At 39.4% G+C, this 24263-nt stretch overlaps 1 protein-coding gene across 1 annotated transcript in view; it reads right to left on the reverse strand.

The window, feature by feature from the left end:
* COL1A2 (collagen type I alpha 2 chain) overlaps window positions 1–24263 on the reverse strand; it is a 38446-nt gene that overhangs the window by 2467 nt on the left and 11716 nt on the right. The window contains exons 13-50 of the mRNA XM_042817165.1: window positions 24044–24088; window positions 23755–23808; window positions 23601–23645; window positions 21308–21361; window positions 19983–20081; window positions 19850–19894; window positions 19633–19731; window positions 19053–19106; window positions 18845–18952; window positions 17936–17989; window positions 17734–17832; window positions 16903–16956; window positions 16461–16559; window positions 15692–15745; window positions 14928–14981; window positions 14784–14837; window positions 14619–14672; window positions 13743–13787; window positions 12054–12152; window positions 11333–11440; window positions 9862–9915; window positions 9256–9309; window positions 8714–8767; window positions 8555–8608; window positions 8342–8449; window positions 7350–7403; window positions 7203–7256; window positions 6195–6356; window positions 5099–5206; window positions 4560–4667; window positions 3291–3344; window positions 3081–3188; window positions 2817–2870; window positions 2385–2492; window positions 1766–1819; window positions 1525–1632; window positions 878–1124; window positions 290–480 (exon numbers count right to left, since the gene is read on the reverse strand). Coding sequence (XP_042673099.1) covers window positions 290–480; window positions 878–1124; window positions 1525–1632; window positions 1766–1819; window positions 2385–2492; window positions 2817–2870; window positions 3081–3188; window positions 3291–3344; window positions 4560–4667; window positions 5099–5206; window positions 6195–6356; window positions 7203–7256; window positions 7350–7403; window positions 8342–8449; window positions 8555–8608; window positions 8714–8767; window positions 9256–9309; window positions 9862–9915; window positions 11333–11440; window positions 12054–12152; window positions 13743–13787; window positions 14619–14672; window positions 14784–14837; window positions 14928–14981; window positions 15692–15745; window positions 16461–16559; window positions 16903–16956; window positions 17734–17832; window positions 17936–17989; window positions 18845–18952; window positions 19053–19106; window positions 19633–19731; window positions 19850–19894; window positions 19983–20081; window positions 21308–21361; window positions 23601–23645; window positions 23755–23808; window positions 24044–24088 — 3111 coding nt within the window. The remainder of the gene's footprint in view (window positions 1–289; window positions 481–877; window positions 1125–1524; window positions 1633–1765; window positions 1820–2384; window positions 2493–2816; window positions 2871–3080; window positions 3189–3290; window positions 3345–4559; window positions 4668–5098; window positions 5207–6194; window positions 6357–7202; window positions 7257–7349; window positions 7404–8341; window positions 8450–8554; window positions 8609–8713; window positions 8768–9255; window positions 9310–9861; window positions 9916–11332; window positions 11441–12053; window positions 12153–13742; window positions 13788–14618; window positions 14673–14783; window positions 14838–14927; window positions 14982–15691; window positions 15746–16460; window positions 16560–16902; window positions 16957–17733; window positions 17833–17935; window positions 17990–18844; window positions 18953–19052; window positions 19107–19632; window positions 19732–19849; window positions 19895–19982; window positions 20082–21307; window positions 21362–23600; window positions 23646–23754; window positions 23809–24043; window positions 24089–24263) is intronic.

Here is a 24263-nt window from a genome sequence, read left to right on the forward strand (position 1 = left end):
TTCCAGGCCAGGATTCCCTTAGGTCTGGCCACTAATCATGCTGAATTGATCACTGGCAGACACTAAGAAAAATTAGAACAATACTAAGAAAATCTCTTTAGCAAACTGTGTTTGAAGCCAGAACTGGAACCCTGGTCCCTTGAGATAAAACATAGCTGTTCCCCTTTTCATATTTTTCCTCTAAGAGTTTAATTAATGAGTTTTGCTCACTGAGTGTCAGCGGGTAAGGAATTAAGGAATTATTCAGAAAGCACTGCAGGAAACAATCATCCTCCAGTGCATCACATACCTGAGTACCACCATTGATAGTTTCACCGAACCATATGTGCTTTTTGTCCTTGGGATTCTTGCTGACATACCAGGTCTTAGTTGGAATATCTTCAATGCTAGCATGGATGCAAGTCTCACCAGTGGCAAAGTCACAGTATGCTCTAATGGCATCTGCAGTGCAGCCTTGGTTAGGATCAATCCAGTAGAAACCTTTGAGGAAAGAAACACTTGTGTTCAGTTTATTTTCACTGGTTTGATACAGAAATTCAGAGAGGTCATAAATGTCACAGCTAAGTACAGTACTGAAGTGATAACTGGGAGAAATACACCTTTTAAACTGTCAATGTGTAAGAAATTAACTGTACTCAAAAACTAGGATTAGACATTTTTGCATTATTTTTAAAGAAGACTGCAATAATTCCACAACAGTAAATGTTTGAATGTCTCTGAATGTCCTCATAGATATGCATTTTCACTGGAGGCACAGAACATCTTCACTAGCCATTTAGTATTCTCACTGGTTGACCAGGGTTACCATTCAAAGAAAGCTAATAAGTTGAAAATAACTTGCTGAGCCAGAAGGGGCAAATATCTGGCACTAACGTACCACTGCTCCATTCTGGGTGGCTAAGTCTGAGGTCACGGCAGGTGCGAGCTGGGTTCTTTTTGGAGCCTTCTGGGGTCAGCAGGGTCTCAATTTGGTTGTTCAATGTTTTCAGAGTGGCATCAACTTCATAATCCTTGGGTCTAAGAGAAGGCTGATCAGCCCGGTAGTATTCTGCATCAAAGCCAACTTCGTATCCACCACCATTGGGACCAGGAGGACCAGGGGGACCAGGAGGACCAGGGGGACCCTAAAGTTTTTCAAAAGCAAAAGTATTTGTATTCTATTACAAATATGATTATTTCAGACGACTATTTTCACACATGCATTGTCCTACTGAAGACTTAGCACCCTCAGCAATAATCTGAGGAAGGACCTATGGACCTGCTCTGTGGTAACTCCTGTGAACTAAAGCAGAAGATACAGTGTGCAGGACAACCACACCTTTGTGCTTATACTGGCTGGCCGTAAAGAATGAAGAAAGACTTCAGGTTTAAATCCATTAGGGAAATGTTGGATGTTAAACAACAACATTTCAAAATCCCTCATTAAAGTAGAAATAAATCTCTCCATAAAATAAGATTTTAAAGTGTTTTTCATTTAACTGTTACGTACATGTGTTAAATCAACAGGACATAAGTTGTACTCACAGCAGGGCCTTGGCTACCGTGAGAGCCACGTACACCAGCAGGGCCAATGGGTCCAGGGAGACCATTGCGACCATCCTTACCAGGAGGACCAGAAGGACCAGGAGGACCCTGGAAGGAAACTTGAACAGTTTAATGACAGTAGGGAATGCTACAAATAGGGATTCATACAAATTAGAGTGTAGAAATATATTCCATAAAAAGAATGAGAGAATTATTTGCATATACTCTTAAATTCACATACCCTTGGGCCAGCAGGACCGTTGTTACCAGGAGGACCTTGATCACCGTGTTGACCCTATTGGGAAAAACAAATACATATTCATTAAAAAGTGCAATGCCACACATTGTATTAACATGATTCAAAAGGGGATCAGCAGATGTATTTGGGTTCAGAGAATGGAAATCTAGGGCAACTGGCATTAGTATCCCAACTGCAGTTGGGATATAGAATGTATAAAGAGAGTGAAAATAGTTGTTTAAAAGGATAACCTATAAGAGTATCTATATTGTTTCTTAGGTTTTTCTCTTTAAAATAAGAGACAGAATTCCCAAAGACAATACCAGAATTTAAAGGGAAGATAATCTGTAAATGATTCGCTTCTCTCTGATACAGAAACTTTACAATTTCTGACCAGAAAAGAAGAAATACTAATTAAACAGATGCAGAGCTTTTTGAATTCTGTGCTACCCAAATGTAGTTTGTAGTTTTCAGAGCAAAAAAATCATACAGTTCTAAAATCAGCTATCAGCAGCATTATTAAAATTCATCTTATTATGTGGAAAGCACTGAGTGGATCATATGGCTTTAGAAAGATGATGCAGAGTGAACTAAGTCAAAATATTGAAAATCATTTACTTACAGCAAGACCAGGAAGACCCTGCAATCCATTGTGTCCCTTCAGGCCAGGCAGACCTCTATGTCCCTTATCACCAGGTTCACCTTTCTCACCACGTGGACCTTGTGGGCCCTAGGAAAGGATATACATGCTAAAGAAGGCCTGAATTAGATATTACCGACAGAATGAATTCAGTATAAGCATTCTACATTATGCCACAGGTTGCCCCTGATATATTTATGTATATCCTGTTAAGATGCCCAGAAAAAGCATTAATCCCAAAAGCTTCAGGTTCAATCCCGTGAGAGAAGATGATCAACATCCTAGATTTATAAATATTTACAGCTCCTTAAGCACTACTTTTTGTGCTTGAATGCAGTTGCAGGCCCTTAATGTTAAGCATACGTTTTCTATTCTTGTATCAGTGTAGTAATGTATAAAGAAATTAAGACTTACAGCGAGACCTCTTGGGCCAAAAGCACCAGCAGGCCCAACAGCACCAGCAGGACCCTGGAACAGGAAAAGAAAATGCATGTCATTGATGCATATCATACCTAATAAAGGATCCATGCTAAGCATGTCTCCACAGAAAGCAAAGTAATTATTCATATATTATAGGGTTTTGATGCATATATGTATATAAAATGCACATGTGCATGTACAATGGACAAATGTTAGTCCTGTATCAATCAAAAGAAATGTAAAATCTCATCAACTTACAGGATCACCACGGTTTCCAGGCTTTCCAGAAGGACCAACTTGGCCATGAGGACCAGGAGCACCCAAAGCACCACTGGGACCAGGGTTACCAGGAGCACCACGCTCACCCTGAGCATAAGGAAATGCAAGAGTGATGCTGTGTTACTACTGACTTGTACATACTGGAAGATTTCTTTCATAAATATGAAATAAAAGGAAAGAAGTAGTCACCTTGAAACCAGGAGCACCATCACGGCCTGGAGGACCATCATTTCCAGGATTGCCCTGTTAAAGTACCATTTAAAAACATTAAAGTCTATCAATATCTCACATAGAACTTTGACCCAGCCTAATTGCTCCTTATGAGATCTAGAAGACATTGAGATAGAATAGCATGAATCTTGAACGCAAACTTTGTTATAAGTCCCACTTTCAAGTCCCTTACACAGATAACATTCTCTGAAAAACAGGGTGGCCTTCGAATATTTCAGATTTTACAATACCAATATAAGGAAAATTCATGACTTTTGGTTCTATTTCTGTAAATGAAAAGTTAGTACAAGAGTTCTGTACTAACAGTGCCTCAGATTATCACTTCCCTGATAATGCCCAGAGAAAAATTTATATCTTAAATCCTTAAGGAGAACTATAACGTGTGAATATTTTATTTTTCTTAGAGTATAAGTAATACCTAGAAACTGTATGGATATCCTTCAAGGTAAACTACTAACCTGGATGGCTGCATTGAATGGATAAGTTTATTCACTGCTCTATGAAAAGCTGGTTGCAGGGCCCAGTCCACCAAATAATCATCCATGAGGTAGGGCATTGAAGGGGGCAATTTATTACACTGCAGTACTTCCACTACCCCTTTCCAGATAGGATACAAGTACTCCACTGCCTATATTTATCTGTGGAGCTCAGCAGTACCTGCCACACAGGCCAGAGTTTGTTCTGTCATGTTTTTAGCCTCCTTTACATCTCATGGTAAAGGAATGCATGTCAGGAAACATTGTGTATACACCTGACATTAAAAGAAATTATCACAGATAATCAGCTTCCCTGATGTAGCTTCCCTCTCTACAGCCAAAAGCTTGTTGCATGGGATGTAATGCTTTCACCAGCTCCTGCAATGAAGGCTTCTTCTCACTCAATCTTTTTTGGCAATTAAGCAAAAGTCAAAAGATTCTGATTGTGACTCCACGATATCCTTCAGATACAATTTATGCCTTGAAGAATTTGTCACCTAGTCAGAGCTGTTGGGGAAAAGGACTGAAATTCATTCCACGATGAGGAGATTCCCTGGTACCACTGCTCTGTTTTAGACCTTGCCAATAAGAGATTTGTGTATTGGGATCCTGCTACTATTTTCCCTGAAGACACTGGAAGGTACAAGTTTGCTAGCAGAACAGCATCCAATTGCATTCAATTTCTGTGTGTTAGTCTTTGGCTCAGAACAAAAGCAAAGCAATCTTGGAAAGGAAAGAAGTCATAGCTTACATCACGACCAGCTTCACCAGGAGCACCATTAGGACCGGGAGAACCCACAGGACCAGAGGGACCACGAGCACCAGGAGGACCAGAAACACCCAGGGGACCAGGTTCACCCTAATACAGGAACAGTGGAAATAGAATGTGACATATAATACATCAAAAAACAGTCTTACAGAACTGTCAGCCTATATCTAAGAGAAACATTTCTCTGCAGTCAGTTCTGGAAGTGAAACAGAAACAGGAGACAATGAGAAACATATCTAACTAGAGCAAAATATTTAAGTTTCTAGCTTTTCTGTGTCTTGCTAAGAACAGATGCTTCTGATGCCATTCAAAAGTATGTTCACCTGCAGATACAAGTTTTGTTTGTCTGCAGCAAGCAATAATTTCTTCCACTGCTCAAGCCTGTAGGCTCCATTTAACCAAGATCTGTTTGCAGCAGAAATTAAAACAGAATCTATACCTCCTGTCCACCACTATTCCTTAAGAGGAGACCTCAGCATTTTTCTTTGTAGTTTAGTGCAGTCAACGAGTCATATACTCACTGTTGCTCCAGCAATGCCTGGAAGACCACGTTCTCCCCGAGAGCCAGGCAGACCAAGGATACCAGGAGCACCAAGAATACCCTGAGGACCTGGGGTACCAGGAGGACCCTGTGAGAAGAAAGATTCTATTAAGAGGGGGGGTAAAAAAAGTCCCTCCGTATTTCTCACTTGTTTTGCTCTGTAACTCTTTTCCAAAGATCTCAATGTGGGTCATTGCCAGTTTCCAAATGGAAAAAATTGTAACCAAGGTGGAAGACTGAACCTAAAGGTCTCTAAGAAAGTAATGCTGATTATATTCTGACCCCAGCAAGCACATTTGCTTTTCCTTTCTGGACAAGATCTCCTATTGCGTTTTTCCCATTCTCTAACAGTGGGTGGTACATGAAAACTGGGGTATTCAGAGTGGAGAAGATGACTGTGCTGAGGGAACTGCAGAGTGAAAAACCAGCCATCTGATTCTGTGACAGTCTTATCACTTATCACCACCTAGGTACTTTATATCTCCCCACAAGCCTTAGAGCTCATTACTGATCCTTCGAAAAGTCAAAGCATCTTTAGTTAAGAGATTTTTTAATTTCCTTAAAATTTGAGCATGTGCTCAAACTTGATGTAAGTGGTCATTCTGAAATATTACTTTGTTATTCCTAATTGCAGTCACACCCTCTAGTTCAACTACAATATAAAACTAGAATATTTACTGCTTTATTCCAGACCTTACAGGGCAAATATTCAACAGTCACCTACAAATTTTTAGCATACATGTCCAACAGTGACAGTGACCATTGTATTCTTATCTGTAACTTCTACAGATTATGGAAGAAACTTCTATATATTTACATTGAGAAGGTAGAGAGAGGTAATTCACACAAATAGTTACTTCTATAAGACACCCAGCACAGAGGTAATGCTCACTTTTAGGGTCTGTTGGTCAAACATGCATAAAAAGTTTCCTTAATCTCAGTGGAGCTACTGCTTAAAAAACTTTGCTAAATTTGGTAAAGAAGAAATGCCCTTTGAAAGTACCAAAAGTGTCTTAGAAGCTGTAACATTTACACAGAGAGACACTTGTGATGAGATGTGATACTCAGTTACTTACAGCAGCACCAGCCTCTCCAGATGGACCTTTCTCACCAGCAAAACCAGGTGGGCCAGCAATACCCTGTTCACCAGTACGGCCAACTGGACCAACATCACCACGCAGACCTCTAGGACCATCTTTGCCAGCTGGGCCAGGAGGACCAGGGGGACCAGTGATGCCCTAGAGGATCAAGCATGAAAGTGTCATCATTACAACACAGACCAGAACTAGGGAGAAGAATAAGTATCATGCCATTTACCAAAATGGTGCTTTGCAATAAACAGGTTATCAGCTGCTACAGAGCAGCTACTGTTACTACTTCTGTTAAGCAGTGCATAGCTGGAATCAGCAGAATTATTGAATTAGGGAATGTGGCAAAATTTTGCATGTAGATTTGATACTAGAGACATCAATTGCAACTATAAAGCCTACAGGGAAAAGAAAAACAAACAGGATTGTTTAGCTTTGGATGGTGGGATTTAAAATATAGGAAAGGAATACCTCTTCCTAAGGCTTGGAACACTGTTGTTAGAAGGAAGTTTTATGAAAGTCAATTGGAAATAACAAGTTTGGGCTGAAAAAGAAAGTAGTAAGTCACATTCATAGACATAATCAGAGAGTCCCCTGCTTCAGACAGCAGTTGGAACTGCAGATACTTTGGAAAGTGTTGACACGAGATAATCTCTACGTTCTTTTTGAGGTAGGATATGACCTTATTTCACTCAAAACCAGTATCTATGCAGTTACTCTCTGTGAATAAAAACAAAAAAGCCAGATTTTTACAACAGGCAAGGCACTTCATGGTGCAGAAAGATGCCTTTTAGCCTGTGAAAAAAACAAAAACAAAAACAAAACCTAAATACATAATTCCCAGTCTGTGAATTTTCTTTCCTATCCAGTCCTGTAAAGATCTGAAGTGATTCCAGGATAGTCAGAATTTGAGTCATGTAACAAAAATGAGGATTATCCCTAACTAGTACAATTGCAGACTTGTCTCCCACTAAAACTTCTCCATCAGTCACTTACAGCAGGGCCTGGAGGACCGACTCTTCCAGCAGCACCAGGGAAACCAGTCATGCCCTAAAAATAAAAGTCAAAAGGAAAATTTAGTTTAAAGGAAACAAGGACTTCATGGAAAGCAACAGTGCGAATGGTAAAAGCCTGAGGACTTACAGGAGGACCAGCATCACCACGAGGGCCAGCAGGACCAGCAGCACCAATGGGACCCTATGTGTGAAGGGTAGAAAAAGAGAGATGAGTCAAGCAAAGACCTGTTATAAAGGGGACCAGTCTCACTCTTACAAAAAAGAAAGAGTTTTGTTATTTACTTTAACTGAAGAATTTTGGGGCCCCAAAACAGAATGTGATGATATTAGGGGTAAAAAATTCTCACTGACTTCTTAAATCAATATGGTAAGGATTGAAGTGTTGCATAAGGCATGCACGATTCAAATGAATCTGCCTTGCCAATGTTACATGCATCTATGCAAATCTGGAAGTAAAACGTGAAAGGTGTAGTAAGGCAAAGAACAGCAGGAGTCCTGTTTGTATAGTATGCCTGCTACAGCCATGTAGTTCCAAGATCTGGTATTGGTCTTACAGAAGCATATGGTAAGACCCTCTGCCTATGTTACCTGCAATATTTCAGAGTATTTTAAGATACCAAGACCTTTCTTTCTGCATCAATTCCCCAGTAATGGGCTGCGTGCATGTGAAACCTTTGGACTATTTTATACGCTCATGTGCAAGAGTGTGCAACAATTTGCACACAGCTGCACAACTGGATCTAAAAATCAGGCTGCAATAGAACATTCTATCTCTAAGGCCCTCAGCTCAGGAACTTACCCACAAACATCCCCTGAATGGTTCAAGACAGACAGATTTTGCCGATCTTTAGCACAAATTGAAAATTATTTATTTTTTTTCCTCTTCATTTCAGTTCCAAACTCATGATCTCAGCCCACACAAATAAACTGATTAGGTTTATATAATGTGTGAAAATCAGGATGTTGACTTTCCTGACAGTCTAATTTGAATTTCTTGTTTTTTTTTGTTTGTTTGTTTGTTTTCTTTTAATCACCTTTTCAAAATTCAAGGCCTTCAGGTTAGCATATTGCTTGCATAGCACAGTTAAAAACCATTTTACCAAGATACAGTTCACTTACTGGTGGTCCAGAAGCACCAATTGGCCCAATAGCACCTGTTGGTCCAGTTTCACCCTTTGGTCCCTTAGGGCCACGCTCGCCTTTAGCACCAGGCTGACCAGCTGCACCCTATAGGCAGAAAAGAAACACAAAGAACAAGGAGTTGAAAAAGTAAACTAAGAAAGTAAAGGAATGGTGTGGCATCAATAAGAGGAAAGTGAAAACAGTACTCACAGGAGGTCCAGCAAATCCACTAGGACCTACAGGACCAGGCTCACCACGTTCACCCTAAAGAGAAGACAATGAGGACTAGTTGGAATTGGCTTTAAAAGGGCATTTTTGTGAATATCATGTCTTTGACACGATGAAATAATTGAAGGAATTGCTTCTTACAGGAATACCACGGGCACCAGCAGGACCAGCGGGACCAGCAGGACCTCCTTCACCCTGAAACAGACAGGAGACATTACATTACATGGGGGAAGGCCACACATGTCAAAACAGATCTTGTGGTATTGATGCATACACTCCATCTACCCCATGTTAAGAATAATTTCCAATGATACTTGGATAGGATGACGAGTCATTAGGAGCTAATGTGTTGTTGTTTGACACCATATCAGAACCTCTTCCCAGTGTGAGGAGGATCATAGCCTCAATCAGAAAGAATTCAGACAAAGCTCGAATCTGAAGATTTTCTGTAAAAACCACTGCCATGTAGATGTACATCCATTCCCTGCCCTTTTAAGAAAAGGTATGGGGCACAATGGAAAACTCCCAATAACACTTGCTTCACATAATGTGAGAACTTGCAAAACTTGTGCACCCTAGCAAGATGGAATTGTTTTCTAGTAGACTAGAGTCTTCCTCTTAAATATTCATACTGTGGGCAAACTATAAAAAAAGACACACTTTCATTCAAAGAGCAAACTTACCCGATCACCAGCACCACCAGCAGGGCCAGGAGCACCAATAGCACCAGGGAGACCCTACAGGTTAAGAGAAGGACATCATTTCTAACAAAATGTAAGCAAGAGTCACCAATTACATTTTTTTGCTTTTTTTTTTCCAGGAGATAGGCATCTGACTTTATCTCAGTTACTCTTAATATATTTTACATAACCTGGTGTCCTTGAAATTATATGTTGTTACTTTCCTCCCAAAATTTGAAATCATGCACAAACTGCCAAAATGCCAAATTAATGCTGTGTGGCTTTGCAGGCTGCCTTTACAATTAGCTCTATGGGCTGGGCCCATAAAGTTCCAGAGGACATCACACTGACAACTGTCTATGAAATAGTGATCTCTGCCAATGTCATATCTCTGCTTTCATGCATGAAGAGTGATTGCTTCTCTCTCACTCCTCAAATTCAAACATCCCTGAACAAGGGACTACAGAGTCATACTGACTTGCATCAAAAGCAAGCAGTTGTTAGAGGAAACGGAATACGCCGGAAAATAAAAGCCCTAAATATCATTTTTAATCACTTACATAGTCAGGTGCATCCAAGTAAACTCAAGTAGAAGCAAAAGATACTTACACGGGCACCATCTCTTCCTGTTGCACCAGCATCACCTCTCAGACCTGGGGCACCCTAAAATGAATACATAGAGGAAGCAAGCATTATCTCAGTAATGTACAAAACAGTTTCTCAGAAAGAAGGCCTGAGCTGTTTTCTGAATGCACACGTTCTACAGAGATACCTATGCTAATTTTGGTTTGGGAATGGACTTTGACTTATCTAATTCTTATTGCTGAATACGTACCTACTCACAAAGATAAAACGTGTAGACAAAAAGGACTGGTGTGACTTGACAGAATTATTACTTTATTCTATATATAAACCTATTAATTTTCTTCCAGGTAACAAGAATTAAAAATTCAAAATTAAGATGTCTGTTCCAACTGGTGAACGTACATACTACCTCAAAACCCCTTTTCTTTTGGTCACAAAAAGAACCAAATGTAAAAATCTTCCTAGGGATTTATGTTATGTCTTCTATTTGAAGCAAGAAAAGAAATGATAAAAAAAAATGAGGTTGTGAGTGGTCATGTAAAAGGCCATGTTTTATATAACAAAAATAGTATCTAGGTCATTGGTAGTGTCAATAATTCAGACTAGCACTCTGTTCTCTCTTCTTTTTGAAGAAATCCTACTCTTCTGCATTAATCTGCGTGCCTGTACACAGTTCTTATTAAAAGTTGCAAGCAATTTTCATCTTAATTTCTTTACAGTCATGTAGCATAAATGCAGTTGTAGATTTTTTAGTCTAAACAATTAAAGGTATGGCAATCTCAGTTTAGAGTTTAAATAATGAACTGAGGAGAACTTGGAACAAAGTGTCCCTAACAAGGTAAAAATCCACTTTACAGATAATTATATGAGTAAATCAGAGTTTGCAGCAGGATTTACACAAAACTGTGAAGTCTGGTTCCGTGCGAATGCTTGCACTGGCTGAAGTTTTCTGCTTTTATTACACACATCTGATACAATCAAAAATTTTTTGTAATTTCATAGAATCGCCAAGGTTGGAAAAGAACAACATCATCCAGTCCAACTGCCCACCTACCACCAACACTTCTCACTAAGCCATTTATTTATATATCTTACGTAGAGCATCACAGATCAGAGTAGAGCTGTTACGGATTTGAGCAGATGACACAGTTCTTCATGATCCATAAGCCCATTCCTGCTGTAAAGCCTGTATTCAGATTTAACACTGCTTTCATAAAGGTAAGCTCATTGTTACTCAACCCTGTGAAGCCCTACCTGCCACTTAAACCAATTCCAAATGCTGAGCAAAGATCAAAATGCAGTCTTTGTACCTCAAAATATTGCCACTCTGTTGGACCAACAAAACCTTTACTTACTGAGAACTAGTGAGACACCATGAAATACAATTTCACAGCAAACAGAAATTGTATTTGGGTAACCTGCATTTTTTTCAGTTAGTGAAATTCAAGCATCTCCCAGACCTGTGTATATATAACACAGAGAACATCAGCCTTACCTTCTCACCCTTGCCTCCTGGAATACCTGCAACACCTCTCTCTCCTGGGATTCCACCAGGCCCAGCAGGACCAGGAGCACCAGCAGGACCGACGTTACCAGGCTCACCCTAGCAGCAACAGGTTATTGTGTAAGAATGGTGAAATACGGAACAATACTGCAATATGGAACACAATTTTTCTGTTACTTACAAGCCCATATTCTATTGGCTTGTAAATATACTGAGTAGTAGCACTTGGTCTCTAGCTATTGTGCATCTATAACTTTTCAGTGAAGACGCTGGACACGAACTCTCTGATTTGTGGTCCCATATTCCAAACTAAACCTTCATGGCAAGACTGCATATGAAGATCTTGAAAATTGAGCCCCACACTTAATTTGGCAGAAGACCATGCAGAAGATCATGCTAATGTTTTTGGAAAAATACTGCTCACCAGACACAAGAATGTCATTCCCCAGGAGGGTATGAACAGGCTAGTATGAATTTTAGCCAAAATCTCAGAGTAACATATTCCCTCTCATCAGTGATAAAACAAAAAAAAAAAACCCATATTAGTGTGGACTAGCTGTTACAGGGATTTACTACTTGAAGAAAGGGCCCAGTACCTATGATGTGTGTGGATTACCTGTTAGCAGCAACCATTTATACTGAGTAAAGAAGGTTTCTGACTGCTCTCATCTGCAATTCAGTAGTGAGGCAGTGGTAGCTGGAGAAGACATACCTTGTTACCATCAGGGCCTGGTGGGCCAGATGGACCACGGCTTCCAATAGGACCAGCAGGACCAACAGCACCACTTTCACCAGGAAGACCACGCTCACCCTATGAGAGACAGTTTGATTTGAGTTTTTCCTTTAATTGTTCTGTAGGTTGAAGGTTTAAAAGCACCAACTGGTAGCAGTGACACTATGATGCATTTTTAGCTGAACAAACTATTATTAATATCAGAATTATGCACGTTAAATTAGTGGGAAAAACTGGCTTTAGCTTTTGACACAAAGAAAGCAAAGTACCAATCAGGTCAGACAACGGATTCTAGAGAAATGAGGGCCACAGAAATTGGCAAATAATTGGTTTTACAGTGGCAAGTGCCACCAGGAAATAAAGGTGACAGCTAAAAACTACTAATGTGACCTGAACATTCTAACAGGGATACATTTCAAAGAACATATTAACTGGAAATAGCCAGAAACTGGGCTCAGATTCAGTAGATTATCAAATGTAGTTATATGATTTTCACTAATAAAGAAATCTTGGATTATCCCAGCGTGATCAAGCTGAAAAGCAGTGAGTAAACTGATGGAAATTTTCAGTTACGTGAGAGAATCTGGGGGTTAGAGCAAGAACTGTAATGCAATGAATAACTGACTCAAGGAGAGATGGCACGCTCTGAAAAGCACCAGTGAGACCTCATGCAAGCACTGTAGAAGTTTTAGGAAGTGTTAATTCTGTTATACTGAACATTGCTAAGACCTAATTTGAATACTGAATGAAATACAATCTGGATGAGTACATGATGCTGAACATCAAGCTAGAGCAAAGACAGTTAACTGCTGCTACAGTGATGAAGGGAGCTTGTGTTGGATAGATTAGCAAAATGAAATTTCAAAGAAGACATGGTTACTAACAGCCTCACAGCTGACTGACGTAAGAATGAATGGGAGTATTTGTCACTCACAAGTACATTCAGTCAGGAAGGCAGAATGCTTATAGTGAGAGAAAAGAGGAAGAATAGTTTAAATATCAATTTTTTATAAAAAGATTCAGAAAGCAAATAAATAATTGAGCATTCTATAAACTGGAATGTGAGAGCTGACTCCCTATTGCTCTGTGGAGGCTCTCTACAGCCCTTTTTTCACAGTTCAGGAGTGAAGAGAGCTGAGGGCAGTATTTTCTAATGACTATTCCAGGCTCTGGACTCAGCCTACCTTTCATTCACAACACCACCACATGGGAGGCAGAAGCTGGCTGGCAAGGGTGATATAACAAAATTGGTGAGGCTCATAAATCTACCCCTTTGGGTAGATGACAATGGAGTTAAAATTCTCATATGCACTAAGCCTCACTGCAACACTGTAGGACTGTTTTTTTGTCACCCATACTCCCGCTGCTAAGTTAACATAAAAAACGTATTTAACCAGATCATCAGGACATCATTACTTGGGTAGTACTTGTATTCCTTATCCAGAAGTTTACTAACAATGGCAGCTATTGTATGGTGTGATCAGGTATATCCTGACAAGCAGAAAGAGCATTAAAAATTCTGCTTCCAGGCAGTCCACTGCAATACATGATATTCTGTACTTGAGAAAAGTAGCTTGTCTTGAGAAACTTGTAAGTGCATACAGTTCATACTAATTCTAAACACTGCATGAAGACAAGTCTCTACTAGATTTCAGATGAGTCACTCACCCGTGGGCCAGCAGGACCAGGGACACCAAATTCACCATGGAGACCCTAGAAGAGTAGAGATGGATTGATAAAGTTTATTTCAAGAGCATACTTATTAGCTCACATTGAACTTTCGAACTTTGTTAATTAGCAGTAAATAGAAATGCTTCTCAAATTTCAGCAGTATGTTGAAAAATCTTCAGACTAAAACCAGTTTTTTAGATACATAAACTGTTTTCATATAACTGCACAAAATCTCAAAGCACACATGCTAAGAGATGCACTTCTCATCTGAAGGGAGTTAGTTACTAAATTTCAAGCTCTTTGGTCAGGCACATGCAGCGCAAACTTTCACACTGAATCACAGAATGATTAACTACCAACTTGAACGACTGATATGATGCACAGGATGCACAATTTGCAGGTTCCATCACACACTAACTGTGCAGAATCAGGTGCCTGAATTATCGCCAAGTTATCTCCATTGTATTCCATGTAAACCCACCGAACTTCAGCAGATGAGCAAAGGCATGCAACTGGAGTAATGCTGGTTAGATTGAACCTTGCCTGTTTCAAAGGAAATCTGGAATACAACATTCTTCATGTGCTGGCTTGTCTTTTATGGGGGATGTTTTATTGTTGTTTATGGCCTCAAAAGCAAAGGACTGCTTTTTTTCCTTTTCATAAAGGAACTTTTAAGAAAGGAAGTATGCTCCAAGTGCCAAAGGACCTTCTCCATTTGTGGCTAATTTTAATGAAAGGGATTATTAAACTCTGCATATAACACAGATCCATTTTGGCAAATGGATTCAATGGACTCTTGCTTCACCACAGTTGTTAACAAAAGGCTTATGCAATACATGCCTTTACTTGAGCAGTACTGTATCTGCTACTCACCCTTTCGCCTGGTTTGCCAGCTTCACCAGCTGGACCAGAGGGACCTGGCAGACCCTAAGTGTAAAGAAACAAAGATGCAAATACAGTTAAGGCAGAAGAACTTTATGCTTTGTAAAAAAAAAAAAAAAAAATAGGTAAAGTAGGGCAGAGCACATAGCTTCTTACCTGGAAGCCTGGAGGGCCAGCAGGACCTGTTTCACCCTTTGCACCTTGGTTGCCCTGGATAGAAGAAAATGAATTTGAAAAATCAGAAGTCACAGTGATGAAAAATAAATCACAAATTGGATTTGTGTGGAGGCTGTTACTTACGGTGACACCAGGAGGACCTTGAGCACCGTTGTTTCCCTCAGGACCAGGAGCACCCTAAATATGTTCAAGCAGAAAGCGGTTATCAAAGTTTTTATTTGTTATGAGTAGTATCTGTCTAAAGTGCTTCTGTGCCAAAACCAAAGGTCTCTGGCTGCTTATTTTGAACTCATACTGCTACATTTAAGTTGAAGCCCTATTTCTTCAACTTACCCATTTGCTCATAAGAGCTTCACTATCAGAAGGTAATACAGATGCTTACAAAACTAAATTACAATAGGTAATTTTATGTTATTGCAGTGCATTTATCCTTACAAAAAATCCTTTGGAATTACAGATACAGAAATCCAGCAAATAGGTGGCATTTTTTCCCAGAACAGATCAATTATTTGATTCCTTAGTTGAGATTCACAAAGTCTTCCATTTATCAGTAGGAAAGTGCTGAAAATTTACAAAGTAAGATAGAAACTATACACTCTCCACAAAAATTTACAAAGGAATTGCTATTTATTCCTTTTTTTATAGGAAGCTAATACCCAATAATTAATTACCTAATCCATATCTAACAAGAGTAATTTTCATTTGCACTAATATTAATCTTCAAGTAACAGTCTCCACTGACATGAAGCTATGTGAATGCATTCCAAAGTACTCTCCTGTTTCGTCACTCCTTCATGCTTTTACAAGACAATGCTGTCTTATAAAAGAGGCCTTGAAAATCTACATTTTTCTCTCTGTAGGTTGATAAAGACGACATATTCACATACCCGTGGGCCAGCAAGACCAACATTGCCTTTTTCACCAGGTTTGCCAGGTTCACCCTGAAGGTCAAAGAGAAAAAAAAGAAAAAAAGGAAGTTAATCAGATTATACTACTGGATAGAAGGTGATACTTCCCTGATGAAGGATTCATTGTAACATTAATTTAAAAAGCCACAAACTGCATCTGGCTTGCTGAATCAGAGAAGAGCAATAATGCAAATAAGTATTTTGTCTTTTCCAAACTCCGTTTGACTATTTTTGAGAAAGTAATGCAAGCTCCTGATATGCTGTGCAGTTTCATATGTAATACACTAATACCCATGTGTGCACGTGTGCACAGCAACACCACACATCTGGGGAAAACTATTATCTGTTTCATCTGTGGGTCATATCAAGAGCCTCAGTGAAACTTGATGGTAGCTTTTCTTCTAAAGTGAACGAGATTTGGATTGTGCTCCAAAAATAACAAAGATTTGATGTCCAACTTCCACAGAACTTTTACTGAATTGTATATACAGAAATGAACAAATGGACACAAATGATAATACAGACATTATTAATCTTGTCACTTCAGTGTCCAAGCATTCCCAATTAAGTGTATTACTGTTTATCTGCATTTTAGATAATTGGGAAGCAATTTAAGAAAGAACTCTTGAAAGTGAGCAAATGCCATTCGATATAGTACAGGAATATGCAGATGCATTTGGCTGTTAAGAGTTGGGGACCTACAACTTAGTCTGGAAATAGAAACAGAAACTTTCTCTACTGTACTTACAGTGGGACCTTTTGGTCCAGGGAATCCAATGTTGCCAGGTTCACCTCTATTACCAGCTGGACCGATGGGCCCAACCCTACCATCTGCTCCAGGGAAACCCTAGGAAAAGAAAACACACCTATGAAATGACTAGTGGAGAAAAGTGTACTCACAGAAAGTCACTGTCATTTAACTTTTAAACGCTGATCATATATCACATGCACCTGCATTCCTCCCTTTTTCTTCTTTTTACAGAGCTCTGTATTTTTTCTTCCCCTTCCAGGACAAAGACCCCGTCTAAGACCCACAGAAATGCATGGAAAGTCTTTTTACACATCTGAGTAATTGAGTAGTAGAATCTCACTGGTTTTAAGTAGCTGTATTAGAGTACAGATTTCTGCTTCTTAAATCTTCATTGATGCTTTGTATGCACTGGGGAAACAATTAAAACCACAGTACTTACAACAGGACCTTCTTTGCCAGCAGGACCTGGGCTTCCAGGTTGACCTGGGAGACCCTGAGAAAGGAAAGGTTTCATGTTTTTAGAAGGCAATCAAACCAGCCAACATTCAAGCCACTTTTTTTGTTTTGTTTTGTTTTTTTTAAACAAATTCATGCATGTGCTTGCATGCACATAAATGGGACTGTATGTTCTATCAAATTTACATCTCATCTAAACTGAAGTTTAATTTGGTGGTGTGTGCTTCCAGGCACACAAAAAGTGAGGTTAGTGTGTTTTGCTTAGATAAACTCATTTAGGCTCTACGTTAGCAAAAAGTTTGCAGACACTCAGTAGTTCACAAATTCAGTGAAAACACTCTCTTCATGAAAGGTGGGTACAAAGGGTAAAAAGATTAAAAGGACAAAAGTCATTGACATGTACATAATCCAGGTGGATCCAGAGCCACTAAAGTGGATGGCTGTTTTCAGTGAAATCATTAGCAAAATAAATTGAAATAATTGAGATCAGTCATCTCATATCACTGAGGAGATATACACCTCAACTGTGATCTTAATGGTTCCATTCCATAAATAATAACAAGCAGAACAAGTGGAATATCCAGTACAAGAGAATGCTGCTCCACGACCAAGGCTATTAGATGCTACCACATACTAAAGAAATGAATTTCAATAAACATTTTGATGCTGCTTAATCATTTCTTCACGGATGTTTTTTCAGTGGGCTGATAGAAATAGTTTAATTGTGGCATGAAAAGGCTTCCTGCAATTGGATTTCTGAATAATTTTATACACAAAATGCAAGTAGTTTTCTTTTTGCACAGTTCAAACTTACTCTTGGACCCATAAGACCAGGCTCACCAGGACGGCCAGCATCACCATTAGGACCCTTAGCACCAACAGGACCACTAGCACCACGGTTACCAGCAGGTCCCTAATAACAGAAGAAGTAAATAAAAGTACAAAGAGGTAGCAAAAAGTATCACACATTTGTATGTGAAAGAAGATGGTTTAGAAATGGCTCAGATAAGCCTTACCATGACCCCAGCTCTGCCATCAGCTCCAGGGAGACCACGAGATCCAGGCACACCCTACAAGTGAATACAAATCAAATTTAAAAAGGGAAAGTAAAATAAGTTCCTGTGAGGAGGCCAGCTAACTTTCAGCTTGTCAAGAAAGTCTGCTAAATATGATATAAGTGCAAATGCATATTGTGAAAGAAATCCCTCTCCCCTCTGATTTCCCTTCTATTTCTCTAAACTCTAATCTGCTTCTGTGAGAGCATTTTCAGTGTTTAGCACAATCTTAACAGCGGGTCTGGCCAACAGCTGGGATCACCAACCTGGCAGGTGTTTCAACTGCACATCTCTGCAGTGTTACTAGCTTCTCTTGGACTCTGTAAGACCTATGCAAGGTGCAATAATGAATTCTTACTTCCACCATAAAAAAAAAAAAAACTGATAAAAGCATTGCCTTTTTTCCTAGCCTCTTCCAGTGAAAAAGGGACCTGCACAAAGCTATGTGCCTCCTGAAAGCCATTGTGTTGTTTCCTGGCCCAGTGATAAGCATACTACAAACACCCTTGAAGATACCGAGTTTAAACTTCTCTCACATTACATGCGAGCTGACTATTTCTTTCAAGCACTTATATCTCATTATGAAGCTTTATAGCAAAATCAATGTTAATTCTCTAAATATTAATCAATGGATAACACCATTAAGCAACCTATAATTAATTCAGGGATAAGATAATAAACAGCATTAATGCAAGCAAAAATAGGGTTGGTCCCAACAAATCAAAAGGCTCAGAATAGCAAAATGGCCTTTGTCTAGTTGCATTAACACAAATTTAGTCATTTATAATTATTCAATTTGCCTTTGTGAATACAGCTTTATTTCTTCTTTCCTTTTTGCTTTTACTTCTGGAACACGAAAAGAAAACTTACTCTTAGACCAGCAGGGCCAGGGGGACCAGCAGAGCCAGGTTCACCGTTGCTGCCTCTCTTGCCTTCCTCACCACTTGGACCAGGAGGGCCAGGGGGGCCAGCAGCACCCTATTTCAGCCAAAAGAATAAAAGAATAAATCAGATGCTGAGCTATAGGTACTAAGAAACTCTATTCACTGAAACAACACTCACAAATTGCCATACTTACAGGCTCACCCTTGTTACCACTTTCTCCCTTGGCACCAGCAGGGCCTGGTTCACCCTAGAGTCCAACATAAAAAGAGATCCTAGGATTAAGCACCATTCTGAAATTCTTTCTATCTATAAATCTTACCTGCACACTTTCATGAATCAAAAATATCTTTAATCACCCAGTGTCATGCCTGACTCTACTCTGACATAGTCAGTTAATGTAGCTGTACTTTAGGCTTAATGGGCGTGAAAACAAACACATTGAAGATATTTAGAAATTACAGTACTTGAACTAAGAAACACTTTGGGCTGGTTCCTGTACTAAGGATACCTCTTGAGGGTTTGATTGTGAGACTGCTATTACATCTCTATGGATACCATCAAGAGGGTCAGAGGTTAACAGTTCTTGCAGCCAAAGTGAGTACAAAGTAAACCTCTTCAGTCTCAGTGAGAAACAGAAACAAGCTAAGATGCTTAATTATACTGAAGCAAGAGAAGTGTCTGCATTAGATGTCTCAAATCTGGAAGAAATACTTCACAGTGATGGATGCTGTATCCAGTTTTCAAATGAAGACATGCAGGAGACAGTCACTTACAACAAGTCCCCTAGCACCACTTGGACCAGCAGGGCCAGGAGGACCAGGAATACCACGGGGACCGGGCAGACCAGGAGCACCAGCAACACCAGGAAGACCCTGTTCAGCACAGAGAAAACTTATTGTAAGCTCATTATCTTTTCTGATGCATTAACTGAAATGTCGTGTGGTTTTTTTTTTTCCTAAAGCAAATAAGTATGCACATGGCTATACTTACAGCTGCACCTTTAGCCCCAGGAAGACCATTAGCACCAGGGTTGCCCTATTGAGGCAGAAAAAAATTATACTGGTTAATTCAAAGTCTCAAATGCATCCATCTGACAATAGATAAAGACTGGCAAGATACTCACAGGAGGGCCAACAGGACCACTGGAACCAGGAAGTCCAATCTCTCCTCTTGGACCAGCAGGACCAGTAGGGCCAACATTACCAGCAGGTCCAATTTCACCCTGTTTGAGAAAAGGGTAAAGCTCTGTATCAGTATCCAGAGTGTTAGGGCAATTGCAAAGTAATTTAATTAGCCTGACATTGTAAGACAATCCAATATAGGTTCCTGTTTCAGAGTCCAGGGGAACAAGAGGCTGAAAGCCTTTACTGGAATTTAAAGGCACTGAAGCTGGTAAAAATAGGTAGATCCCATCAAAGCTGATGGACAACATGGAACAACAGATGATCAGCATATTTGCATTATTACAGAAAGCTAACCTACAAAATTAGAATTAAGATTCCAGTCTTCTCTACAATGAGTCTCCAGCAGTGGCATAAGATGTCTCAATGTGTAGGAGCCCTAATTGACAGTTATCTTGTACATAAGCTGTTGTTTGCATGGATGCAAATTGCACCTGGTCAGAGAACTGCAGGCTACTGCTCACAGTGGTGTAAATAGCAGGGAAAAAGATTCTTGATACCAATCTCAGAAACTTGCATTCACCAAATCTATTATGGAACTGAATCATGAAGATCAGCCAAGAATCAGACAAGAAGGAAATGATACTGCCCAAAACCTGAAAAGTTTGAATACAGTTTCATCACTGCATCTAATTCCTCCATCAATTTCAAGAACTCAGGTTGGAAGGAGCCTGATACACAACTAAAGCTTCTTTACCCTCCTCTTCTGATGTCAAGTGATGTAAACTGCTACTTCGTTTATTTGTCATGATCTACATCACCTTTCAAAGGTGTATACAACCACAACATGTAAGATGTGAAAAATTAGGTTACACCTGCATAGCATCTATTATTTGAATCAGCTCCCTCCTAACTCAATCATAGCTTCCAGACATGATTTGCTGGCTATGCTGGCCTCCTGATCTTTTCTATATGTGTGACAGATGAAGATGTCTTGTATTTTGGATGTACAATACAGCCAACTTCTGGAATAGATCACACCCTGGATCCCAAAGCAGGTTACTTCTTCCAGTGATATTATATGGTTTTAAATAACATGTGAACTCTTCAATGTGTGTGTGTGTGTGTGTATCAGCTGTGGAATAACTAATAACTATATCAGCATTCATATAAATATTCCTCCAAATACTGTTGGAATTCTTCCTCATTCTGACCTGTAGCTGACAAGATGGTACTACCACATCAGGTGATTGCTGCTGCCTAACAATACTAGTTACCACATTTTGTATTAACTGTCAAATGCAGCTGCATAAGCAGACATTCATACCTTAGCACCAGGAGCACCGGGGAAGCCTGGAGGACCAGCAGCACCAATGGGGCCCTACAAAACCAAAGGGAAGCATTTGAGCAAAGGCTTTCAATGATGACAAGAATTTTGCTGAAATAAACAAATTTTAAAAAAGCACATTTACTTAGACATTTCTGCACACTGAAGTATTATTTGCCTTTTGCAACTCTAAACTGACAGGTTTGGTTCACTACAAACAGTTGAGAGTAAGGTCAATGCAGAAAAAACATTTGCAGTGTATCTGTAAAAACGAATTAAGCAATGAAGCCAAACACCTGAGAAAGAATAAACACAGGATAGGCATCCTAGACAGACAGGTATCTGCAAGACAAGATGCCTTGCTGTACTGTCCCAAAACAAATGAGGAGGAGTGCTGCACCCTGCAAACACTGGTTTTAGAGTGGCCATTTCTAACACATTTACAGTATAGGGATGACTGTGTGCACTTTCACACCAGTAACTGGTCTAATCTATTGCAAGAGTCCATTCTTGCAGATAGCGTTTTTCCTTCTTCACACAAGAGAAGAGAACTGGTAAGATCTCTGCATCTCTTTGCAACCCAGTGCTTGACCCAACTTATATTAAGGTCATTAAGAATGTCCATGGATTCAAGAAATTGGATCAATTAACAGCTAATGAAGATAGGAGTTGCTTATAAAATATGAATGAATTAGAAATCTTGATTCATACCCAGAAATATACAGTTTGAGGCAGTTAGTGTGCTTAAACCTCTTCTATGGCAAAAGCAGCAGCATTTCAGCTTGCCAAGGCTACTGTATCTAGTGATTGCTATGAGATTTATGTTTATGATAGGACAAGCTTCTTAGCATACAGTACTCAGACACCAACAGAGAAAAGACATTAATGGATTCATTGCCTGTTAGCCTTTAATGCATAGTACTACAAAGGGATAGTTTTTCTTTGATGTTTAATAAAACATGAAACTCATTCATAGCTACTGGGGATTGATATCTGCTTTTGTGAGCTAATACCTATTGTAGAACTGCTACATGGATCCAAGGGAATAAAATAGGTCAGCCTACAAAGTGAAGAGGAATTGGCTTCTGGCATTCGATAACTGGGTACGTGGCATTCTCACTGGTTTTGCAGAAGCAAAGAAGAAAGATTAAATGCTCTGTAAAATACCTATGAAAATATAAATGTTCTGAATTTCTATTATGGTGACTCTTCTTACATTTTAAATTCCCAGAGGCAAAGGAGAATAACAATATTTTTGTTCTTGCTTAAAAGAAAAAAATCCTTTACAGAATGCTTGCGACATGAAGACCTAAGCAAAATAACTTTATGGTACGGACACCAAAACCCAATACAAGCTTCTATTGCTGACCAATCAGAGCAGCATCAGATTATTTTTCCTAGGGTACTTCATTTACCTTCAACATAGCTAAAGCAGTTTGGATCTTCTACGGAGTATAACATCAGATCTTGGCTAAGGTATCTATGTGACTGCATTTTAAATGCTCAATCATGTATATTTTAGAATGCCCTATATAGCAGGACTGGAGTGAAATTCATAATTCTGCTAACGTTCCTACTCTGCTGAAGGATGGCAGATGTTTGCTATGATGAGGAGCATTAGAATCAACTTTTGGTAAAGTTGACAGGATCACATATGGCTGCATCACTGATGTACATTCTGAAGGCTAGAAGGAAAAGCTATTCTGGCCTATTTCTGATTTTTTAATTTTATTTTTTAATTTTTTTACAGCTTTGAAACTATATGTTTGTACACAATTTATGCCACTGAAATAAACGAGGTTTACTAAAATCAGTGGTGTGCAACAGCAACACTAACTCCTTTAAAAAGGGTAGATCTGTACTGCAGGTGCAAACTCATGTCATAGAATGAATGTAATGCTTTAGAATATATGCAATACTAGCCATTTGCAACATATGCATTAAAGCTACCTTTTAAAAGGTATAATCTTTAATTTTGGGAGGAGAATTTTTCTGTTAGGCTGGTGCAAATAAGGATTTTGTTCACCAGCTCTTTTACTATGATGAATTCATCAGTGTAAATGAGAGAATATTTTGTGCTATAGATATAGATGGGTTTACAATAAATCCCAAGGATCACAGCACATTGTCTGCAAAGAACTTACAGTTTTTTAATGCTTTTTGTGGCAACCTATAAAGCAACAAAATACCCACACAATCAACTTCTTTGAGGCCTGAAAAGTTCTCTATAAATGGAAAGATGGGCATAAGGCCTAGCAGAGCTAAGCTGTTAAAGATCAAGTCTGGAACTTACTGCAGGTCCAGTGGGGCCAGCGCTGCCATCACTCCCACGAGCACCCTGTAAGCAGAGAACACAGTGAGTAGAGACAGGCAACAGCCAACGATCAGAGAAAGCCACAGTAAGGGGCTGATCTTTGGTACCAATGGACAGCTGGGAAGCCACTTACAGCTGGACCAGGGGCGCCTACTCTTCCTCTCTCACCAGGGAGACCGCGAGCACCCTGAAAGAGAAATTAGTTCATTTAGATCTGTCTACTAAACAAACATACAGAGTTATTTCGCTTGCAAAGTCCTCCTATGCAAAGTGGATTGCAACCAAGCAATTCTGTTTGAAATATTAATGTATTATTACATTAGAGCATCTAGCCAGCTGGACTGCCACTGATGAAAATAATTGGCCAAAATGCCAGCTAAGCCACACCTATCAGATTTTCCACAGCAGCACTAAATACTTACAGGTTGTCCTGGGGTACCATTTTCACCAGGGGCACCAGGTTCTCCCTATGAAAGAAAAAATTACCATGCTTAAGTTACTCAAAGAATTCCTTGGACTGACAGCACAAAGCCAGCTAAAGAGGAAATATTCAGTTGCTGTATCCTACTGTTCTCGTCTGCTGTAGCACTCATACAGAATAATATAGAATAATATAGAATAATATAGAATAATATAGAATAA

Source organism: Centrocercus urophasianus, unplaced genomic scaffold (assembly GCF_019232065.1).
Source record: "Centrocercus urophasianus isolate 14NV4802_14NV808 unplaced genomic scaffold, USGS_Curo_1.0 seq_16, whole genome shotgun sequence".
NCBI classification, from domain to species: Eukaryota; Metazoa; Chordata; class Aves; order Galliformes; family Phasianidae; genus Centrocercus; species Centrocercus urophasianus.